The sequence below is a fragment of the Canis aureus genome, chromosome 16, assembly GCF_053574225.1.
Source record: "Canis aureus isolate CA01 chromosome 16, VMU_Caureus_v.1.0, whole genome shotgun sequence".
Classification (NCBI taxonomy): Eukaryota; Metazoa; Chordata; class Mammalia; order Carnivora; family Canidae; genus Canis; species Canis aureus.
In genome coordinates this window covers 18,250,161-18,258,816 of record NC_135626.1, presented here as the reverse complement: position 1 = coordinate 18,258,816, position 8,656 = coordinate 18,250,161, and the positions used below count along the sequence as shown (strand labels likewise).

The following is an 8,656-nucleotide window of genomic DNA, read 5'->3' as shown; positions in this document are numbered from 1 at the left end:
CTTGTGACGGGGAGCAGGGCGGTTGGCATTCATAGTAACTTACTACACACACCCGCCCACCCTTAAAATATAGCATATACACTACACATACAACAGTCGCACACGTGGACTGATGCAATATGCACACATGCCCATTCCCCTCACAGAGAGGGCCCAGAAAACCGAACCACATCCCTGATCCCCAGGCGGGGTACAGCACAAACATTCCACAGCAGCTCTGTGGTTCAGGTTTCTCACACACGTGCATACACACACCGAGTCACAGATTCTGTGCAACAGGAGGGGTGAGGAGCAGCACAGTCCTGTGAGGGAAGAGACATGGAAAAAACAGTCCCAGGGAGTGTGAAAAAGTATTACAGCCATACCACCCACACTCCACACATCACACTCCTCAAATTGTCTTGGCACCAGGCTCCTAAACCAGGATATGTCTCAACAGATGGAAAAAAGAGGAAAGGATGATGTTTAAACTCTGTTTTCTCCAGTCATCAAGGGCCTCTCCTGCTGCTGCTACTCTGCATGATCCCAGCCTTCACCCTCCTCCAGACCCAGGAGGCTGAGTGGCTACTGCCGCTACCCAGACTCCTCTCCTCACCTTAGCTCTAGACAATTCCAGGAATTGCAGGGAAGAAGCCAGGAGAGAGGAGTCTGCAGGAAAGCCAACCCTTCCAGGACAGAGTGGCTGGGTGAGAATGGTACCAGGCGCCTGGGAGCCCGGATCCGTGGGGTTTTTTTTTTGTTGTTGTTGTTTTTTAAAGATTTTATTTATTTTTTCCCGAGAGACACAGAAAGAGAGAGAGGCAGAGACACAGACAGAGGGAGAAGCAGGCTCCCTGCAGGAAGCCCGACATGGACTCAATCTAGGATCTTGGGATCACACCCTGAGCCGAAGGCAGATGCTCAGCCACTGAGCCACGCAGGAGTCCCTCGGATCTGTGTTCTAATTTCAGCCCCTCCGAGGCCTCTCAGGATGACACCAGGCCACATGGGTCCCAGCATTGTTGCCTCAGATGTCTGAGATGCTTCCACCCAATCTATAACTCTGGATCAAATGTCAACAATGGGGGGCACCCCTGGGGGCGCTCAGTGGTTGAGCTTCTTTCTGCCTTTGGCTCGGGTCCTGATCCCAGGGTCCTGGGATCAAGTCCCACATCAAGTTCCCCACATGGAGCCTGCTCCTTTTGCCTATGTTTCTGCCTCTCTCTTAGTGTCTCTCATGAATAAATAAATAAAATCTTTTATTTATTTTTTTTAATTTTTATTTATTTATGATAGTCACAGAGAGAGAGAGAGGCAGAGACACAGGCAGAGGGAGAAGCAGGCTCCATGCACTGGGAGCCCGATGTGGGATTCGATCCTGGGTCTCCAGGATCGCGCCCTGCGCCAAAGGCAGGCGCCAAACCGCTGCGCCACCCAGAGATCCCAAAATCTTTTTTAAAAAATGTCAAAAATGAGCCAGGTTCTTTACCACTCTTCCCTCCAATTAGTTACAATAGTTAAGGTTTTTGAGCTCTTCTTGTGTATGTTGGTGCTTTACCTTATTTCATCCATGAAACCTCATCAGTGTTATTAGCCTGGTTTTACAGATGGAGAAACTGAGGAACAGAGGATAAGTGATTTCCCTGGGAGTCTGAGAGCTCTTTCCTTTGGTTCCTTATCCCCAACTGTGTCCTCCTACTTGGTGCTTATTCCCATATTTCTACCACTGGATAATTGTTTTCTTTTTTTCACCCCATTTCTGCTTTCCCTTTGAAAAATACTTCTCTTTGGGGCACCTGGATGGGTCATTTGAGCGTCTGACTCCTGATTTCAGCTCAGGTCATGATCCTGGGGTCCTGGGATCAAGCCCCACATTGGGCTTCCTGCTCAGTGCAGAGTCTGCTTCTACCTCTCCCTCTGCCTCTCCTCCTGGCCTTTCCCCCTGCTTGCACAATCACTCTCTTGCTCTCTAGAATAAATGGGTAAATCTTTGGAAAAAATAATGAATTAAAAATAGTATTTCTCCCAGGGGAACATAGTGAGAAGTGATTGAGGATAAACAGTGAGGACTCAAATGGGGGACTTCCTGATTCAGAGCATATTTTTTTCTTTTTGCAGAGGGAAAAAAAATATGCTGGTGTTTTTTTCCTTCCTTTTTCCTTTTTCTTTAAGATTTTATTTATTTATTCATGAGAGACACAGAGAGAGAGAGAGAGGCAGAGACACAGGCAGAGGGAGAGGCAGGTTCCACGCAGGGAGCCCGATGCAGAACTCGATCCCAAGACTCCAGAATCACGCCCTGAGCCAAAGGCAGGCGATCCCAAGACTCCAGAATCACGCCCTGAGCCAAAGGCAGGCGCTAAACTGCTGAGCCACCCAGGGATCCCAATCCTTTTTCCTTTTTATTTTATTTTATTTTATTTTAAGATTTTGTTTATTTATTCATAGAGACACAGAGAGAGAATGGCAGAGATACAGGCAGAGGGAGAAGCAGTCTCCCTACAGGAAGGCTGACGGCGGACTCAATCCTGGATCTCCAGGATCACACCCCAGGCTGCAGGTGGCGCCAAACTGCTGCGCCATCGGGGCTGCCCTCCTTTTTCCCTTTTTTTTTTTTTTCTTTCTTTTTCCTTTTTAAAGTAAGTTCTGGGGGCAGCCCAGGTGGCTCAGTGGTTGGGCATCTGCCTTTGGCCCAGGGCGTGATCCTGGAGACCCGTGATGGAGTCCCACATCAGGCTCCCTGCATGGAGCCTGCTTCTCCCTCTGTCTGTGTCTCTGTCTCTGTGTGTGTGTGTGTATGTGTGTCTCTCATGAATAAATAAAAATTTCTTAAAAATACTATAAAAAAATAAAGCAAGTTCTGGGCCTAACGTAGGGTTTATTTTTTTTAAGATTATTTATTTATTCATAGACACACACACACACACACACAGAAAGAGAGAAAGAGAGAGGCAGAGACACAGGCAGAGGGAGAAGCTGGCACCATGCAGGGAGCCTGATGTGGGACTCGATCCAGGGTCTCCAGGATCACGCCCGAGGCGCTAAACCGCTGTGCCACTGGGGCTGCCCCTAACGTAGGGTTTAAACTCACAGCCCTGAGATAAAGAATCAGATGTTCTACTGAGTGAGCCAGCCAAACACCCCTATGCTGTTTTGTTTATTTTAATCATGTTTTAAAATGTAAAAGGATGCAACTCATAAATTTATGTTTATATTATTAATAATGTTAGATATACATTAGATAGTACATCTTCTGAGTAAGAGCCAAGCCCATACCCGCGCTGGGCCTTCTGGTCAACCCAAAGAGCATTCAAAACCTCCATCACTTCTTACAGTGTTCCCCTCAGAGAAGTTTTTTTTTTTTTTTTAAGGGAAGGCAGAATCGGTGAAAAAAAGAAAACAATTATCCAGTGGTAGAAATATGTGAATAAGCACCAAGTAGGAGGACACAGTTGGGGATAAGGAACCAAAGGAAAGAGCTCTCAAAGCCAACCACTGAGAGTCCAGGACACCCCTCCAAAATGTGGTTCCTGAGCTCTCAGCCTGTCTGGGCCCAGGGGTCAGATATGGCCAGAATCCAGCAGGAAGCTCCATTCCCAAGACAGCCACACAGCCCTGCTAATTCCACATCCCTCATCCCCAACAAAGGACTCTAGTCCCCAAACTGCTAATAATAGAAATTTTAATGCATAAGGCACAGTGTGAGGCTGGGATCATTAAGCATCCTCATACTCAAAAGGGCCCAGCAGGCTAAGCAAAAGCAGCAGGGATTACCTCCCCACTGCTGGGCACCCTGGAGAGCCCCTGGAGGAGGGGGAACATCCAGTCTTTGGCATGGTGCCTGGGGCAGGAAGCGACTAGCATGGTCCCCGCTACCCCTCCAGGGGTACTGCCACCAACAGGCAGCTCTTTGGTCTGGAAAAACAATCAGTGCAAATGTCCAGGGTCGAAGTCTAGGGGAGTCAAGGTGGCACAGTGCCCCAGGGCTGGGCAGGCTCTGGACAGTCCCCTTACCGCTCACGGGCAACACGTGGGCTTCTTCTTGCGAGCAGTTAGATAGAGGTTACTGTCATCACTATGGATGCCTGAAAAAGGGTAGAAAATATGTGAAGCAAGGATTAGACGTTCCCCATGCTCTCTGCCACCCTCACCAGGCAGGCACTCACGGACAACATCTCCGATGCGCCGGGCCCCCGATTTCTCCAGCTCAGCCAGCACCGTGGCCTCAAAGGTCAGTGCTGCCACACGGAAGAAGAATTCCCGGACATTTTCACCTGACACATGGAGCAGACAGGTGCTCAGGGGCTGTTCCAGGCCTTGAGTCATGGGGCACAGCTAAAGGTATAGGAATGAGAGGCCAGGTAGACAAGAGTGCCACAGCAGAAGACCTGAAACCTCTGCCTCACCAGTGAGAGAAGAGACAGCCCAGTACTCAGCCTTCATCTCTTGGGCCACCTTGAGGGCATCCTTCTCCATCAGCAGGTACTGAGCAGGAGTCTAAGGGAAGGTCAGAGTCAGATGGCAAGTGGGGGTAGGGAGTCCCCTCACCAAGTTGGAAGCCCCACGTCCACCCCCACTGACACACTCACACTCAGGTCCTTCTTGGAACCCACAAGGAAGAGAAGCACACTGGAAGGGTCATTCTCCTTGAGTGCATCAGCCAGCCATTGTCTGCCAGAGAAGGGAGACAACCAAGGATAAGTGAGCTGGAGAGGCTCCTCTCGCTGACACTCATATGCCCATTACTCTCTCTCTGGTCTTCAATGCATTCTTCCCCTTCCCTACTAATGCCCCTGACCACCCCTCTTTTCTGAACCCTCTCTTCCTAGAGCCCCCATTATAGTCCAGCATCCCCACATACTTGGTATGTTCCAGGGAGGCCACATCATTCAGGTTGAAGACAATGATGATGGCTGGAAAAGTGGCAAAAACAGCTGACATTACTGGCTCATTTCCCAAATCTCCCCAACCCTAGATTAGAGACCAGGAACACCCACTTGCCCCACTTGCACCTCAGCTCTTACCTTGAGCTCCTCGGTAATAGGTTGACGCAATGCATTTGAACCTCTCCTGTCCAGCAGTATCCCAGCTGGGAGAAAGGAAGGGGTAGGGTAAAGCACAGGTATGTGGGTGTGTGGGGGGTGGGGAGGGGGGTATGGCACTGGGGCAAGGAAGGGCAGGAAGGTATGGAGGAAGTACTCACAGCTGCAGACTAAAGGGAATGCCCAACACCTCAAATCGTTCCATCTCAAAGTCCACTCCAATGGTGGCCTTGTAATTCTTATCAAAAGTATCTTTGCAGAACCTGAGGGAACACCAGATGCTCTGGCCCTGAGCCTGGCCCACCTGGCTAGGTCTGGCTGAACCCTGGCCAGCCCAATCCAGCTCAACCAGAGCACCTTCTTACCTATTAATGAGACAAGTCTTCCCCACTGACAGGTCCCCCACCACAATGACTTTGGAGATCTTAAATCTGCAGGACACAAAAGTAGGCAGGAGGAGTGAGTGCTATCTCTTGCAACCCAGGAGTCTCAATGTTCCCTACGGAGTCTATAAAGTTAGCTGTACCCTGGCTGAGGTTACCATAGACATGAGGCCTCCCAGGCAACTTGCCTGGACACATATGCTTGCAGAAGAGTGTTCTGTGTTTCAACATCAGAGAGACATAAATCTGAATCCCAGTTCTTACATTCGCTATCTGTGTGACTTAGGACAAGTTACTTAGCCTCTCTGAGCCTCAGTATCAACATTTACTAAGCGGAGATTTACTATATATTCTATTGGACTGTTATGAAGGTTCAAATGAGATAGATGTCCTATATTCTGAGACATACTGCCCCTTCACTCCCCACACATACATTTTAACATCTCAGAAATCAGGATACATCTTAAATTGAGCCCCCAGGGCTCAAATGAATGGTATGTGGGAAGCTGAGCTGACAATCACCCTCTCTGGTTGGACACTTTCTCTGTGTCAGGAAGTGAACTGCCACCTCTCTACCCCACTCCATTTCATAGGATTCAACACAACCTTGCTGGGAAGAAAAGAGAGAACAAACGGGTATAAAAAAAGGGGGGGGGTAATAATCATATAGCTAGTAGAGGCTGAAATGGAGCCTCTAGGGGTTTGTGTGTACCCTAGCTTGGACTACAGGGCTTCCGGGTACTTCCTTTCTTTGCTAAAGGTGTCTAACTCACCCCACGGTGCCTGTCCGGTGCTCCTGGCATGCGCAGGTGACGCGGGGGTGGAAGTCTTTGTGCACGTGCAAAGCGGCCTCCTTCCTCAGGCACTTAGAGCGATAGAAGAGAATGGGACTCATCCACTCCTGGCGCACGTCCCGCAGCCAAGCTGCCCTGGGCGGGGCGGGGCGGGGCGGGGGGGGGGGTGCACGGGGACCACCCAGAAGCAGCAGGCCTAGCTGGGCCGCAGGGCTGGGCCCTAGCCTCTAACTGATCTGGTGCCGCCTCCTCCCCGCCCACACCCCACCGCAGCCAGAAGCCCGACGTGGCCCTGGCGCCTACCTGGGGCAGCTCCGCCAGGACGCGGTCCCTCCGCACCGGCGCCAGAATGTTCATCTCGCCTGCGACCTTGCGGGGAGCCCCGAGAAGGCGCGGGGGCCTGATCCACCCCAGCGACCCGGGCCCGCGGAGACCCGACAATCACCCGCGACCGGGGTGTCCCGACTATAACTCTGGGCCACGGGGAGCCTACGGGAGCCCGCGGCCTCGGGGACGCTACGACCACAGCGGGCCACGGGGATGAGACAATCATCCGGGGCCGGGGCGAACCTACAATCACCCGGGCCCGGGGCGTCCCGACGACGACTCGGGGGCGGGGAGACTCAGCCGCAGCCAAATGGGGGCGGGAAATCCCGTCCGGGGGGGGCCGGGCCCGCGCAGACCCCACAATAACCCGGGGCCGGATAGTTCCTACAATGACTCGGGGCCGCGGGGACCCGACGACAACTCGAGGTTGAGGCGGCCCTACCATAACACAGCTGCCCGGGGGCGCAGAGCGGCCCGCCGCACGGGGTCAGTGTGGGCAGGGGTGGCGCTGCAAGGCCCGCGGGCTGCTGGAGGAGGGGGCCAGGGGCCCAGTCCGCTGCAGGGCCCGGCGTCCCACTCCGCTCTCCCTCCGCGAGCGCTGTAACATGATCCCCGGAAATTCCTGGAGAAGGGCCGCCCCCTGCCCCTCTCCCGGCAGCTCCTGGCCTCGCAGCCTGTCCCAGCCTCCCCCTCTTCTCCTCCCCACTGCGCTGCCCCAGCTCTGGGTACCCTGCCAGACGCCTCACCGGCACCAGGACCGCCTCCACCCAGGCTGGAACCTGCCCAGATCCAAGTCCCCCCACGCCCCCCCACGGCCGTTCTCCCCTGTACCTCTGGGCCGGGCTGCGGCTCCAAGGGGACCCTTACCCAGTCAAATTGGTGATGGACAATCGGTGATCGCTGCGCAGTATCTGGCTGGGCTAGGAACAGGCGGGGAGGGGAAAGGAGGAGAGACGGGGCCCAAGGAGAGGCGGCGCTTCCCTCCTCAACTCCAGGCCTAGGACGTGTGACTCATAGTCTGCCCCCGCTCGCCCTCCTGCCTGGGATGGAGTGGGATGGGGGAAAGCATACAGGGGATACCGGGGGCAGAACGGGATGCCCACCGAGGAAAGAGACGTCCAAAGTCCCGAGTCTGTCTCCCTCAATGGAGGGTAAAGAAGAGCTAGGTGATCCTGGAACTCCTCCCTTTAGGTAGGTCACCGCTCTGGTACCGGCGTTCTCTCTGATCCCATCGGAATCTTACCCCCAAGGACAGCTCTTCCATTTTGCAGGTCTGCAGAATAGAAGAGGGGTGTAGGACACAATAATTCTCGCCGTCCAAAGGGGACAGCTAGTTCCAAAGCAGGGAAGAGGAAGATAGAAAGGGTAGGGTGGAGATGGGATAGACACAGACCATCGGAGAAGCAAACCGAAGCATTCCTAAAACTTGTTCTGTGTGGGGAACTGAATTTGAGGATGCCAACATGACTGGAGCAGGGGGAGGGAAGACTACTTAAAGAGAGGGGACTATGAATGAAATTACTCACGAGAACTAGCAAGTCCTAGTGAAATCAGTGCAACGGGTGTTTTTAATATTGGTAGTTTAAAGAATTTTATCGGGAAAACGCACGACATCTAGGACTATCACAGGTAAAGAGGGGCAGATACGGCCACCTTCTACCTCCTATGACACTTTCCTCTTCTCCTCTGCCTGACTCGTCTTTTTCTGCGACCAAATCACTGTGTTATTGATAAACCACGTCGCCGCTCTGGACCTAAATTTCCACAGAAGTTGTTTGAGGGTCTTGGACCAGATAATTAAAGTTTGTTTTGTTTTGTTGAGAGAGTGCACACAAGCCGGAGTAGGGGGCCGCAGAGGGGAGAAGCCAGATCTTCGCTGAGCAGGGAGCCCTATGGGGGTCTGCACCCCAGGACCCTGGGATCATGACCTGAGCAGAAGTCAGAGGCTTAACCTACTGAACCACCCAGGAGCTCCTGTACCAGACAACTTCTGCTCTAACGTTCTAGAACTTTGCTTCACTCTCCCTGAGTCAACCTAATTATATTTAGCTCAGTTTTCAGTGTTACTGTCTCCTGAAACTGCAATACTTTCCTCAAAATGGGAAGCGCTCAGGATCAGACGCCAGCTGCA

The 8,656-nt window shown here is 52.6% G+C and overlaps 1 protein-coding gene across 3 annotated transcripts; it reads right to left on the bottom strand.

Moving 5' to 3' along the window:
- Positions 1-3,644: 3,644 nt before the first annotated feature.
- RAB34 (RAB34, member RAS oncogene family) lies at positions 3,645-7,714 on the bottom strand. 3 transcript variants are annotated; one of them, XM_077852002.1, is made up of 12 exons: positions 7,393-7,714; positions 6,502-6,714; positions 6,178-6,269; positions 5,387-5,452; positions 5,183-5,284; positions 5,004-5,068; positions 4,841-4,892; positions 4,569-4,650; positions 4,386-4,476; positions 4,146-4,253; positions 3,994-4,064; positions 3,645-3,894 (listed from the first exon to the last, which is right to left on the bottom strand). In XM_077852002.1, the coding sequence occupies exons 2-11, from the start codon at positions 6,553-6,555 to the stop codon at positions 3,997-3,999; spliced, it is 780 nt and encodes a 259-aa protein (XP_077708128.1). In that variant the 5' UTR covers positions 6,556-6,714; positions 7,393-7,714; the 3' UTR covers positions 3,645-3,894; positions 3,994-3,996. The 3 variants fall into 3 exon arrangements, with proteins under 3 accessions (XP_077708128.1, XP_077708127.1, XP_077708126.1); XM_077852001.1 differs by having other exon boundaries at positions 3,645-4,064; positions 7,357-7,707; XM_077852000.1 differs by having other exon boundaries at positions 3,645-4,064; positions 7,393-7,707.
- Between the last annotated feature and the right edge of the window lie 942 nt (positions 7,715-8,656).

Bases quoted from the DNA above. Each gene is read 5' to 3' on its own strand.
- RAB34 (XM_077852002.1), bottom strand. From the start codon at position 6,555: ATGAACATTCTGGCGCCGGTGCGGAGGGACCGCGTCCTGGCGGAGCTG. The intron at 5,069-5,182 runs GTGAGTACTTCC...CCTTTCTCCCAG, and splicing joins ATTCCCTTTAGTCTGCAGCT to CTGGGATACTGCTGGACAGG. The intron at 4,477-4,568 runs GTGAGTGTGTCA...ACCTTCCCTTAG, and splicing joins GTTCCAAGAAGGACCTGAGT to ACTCCTGCTCAGTACCTGCT.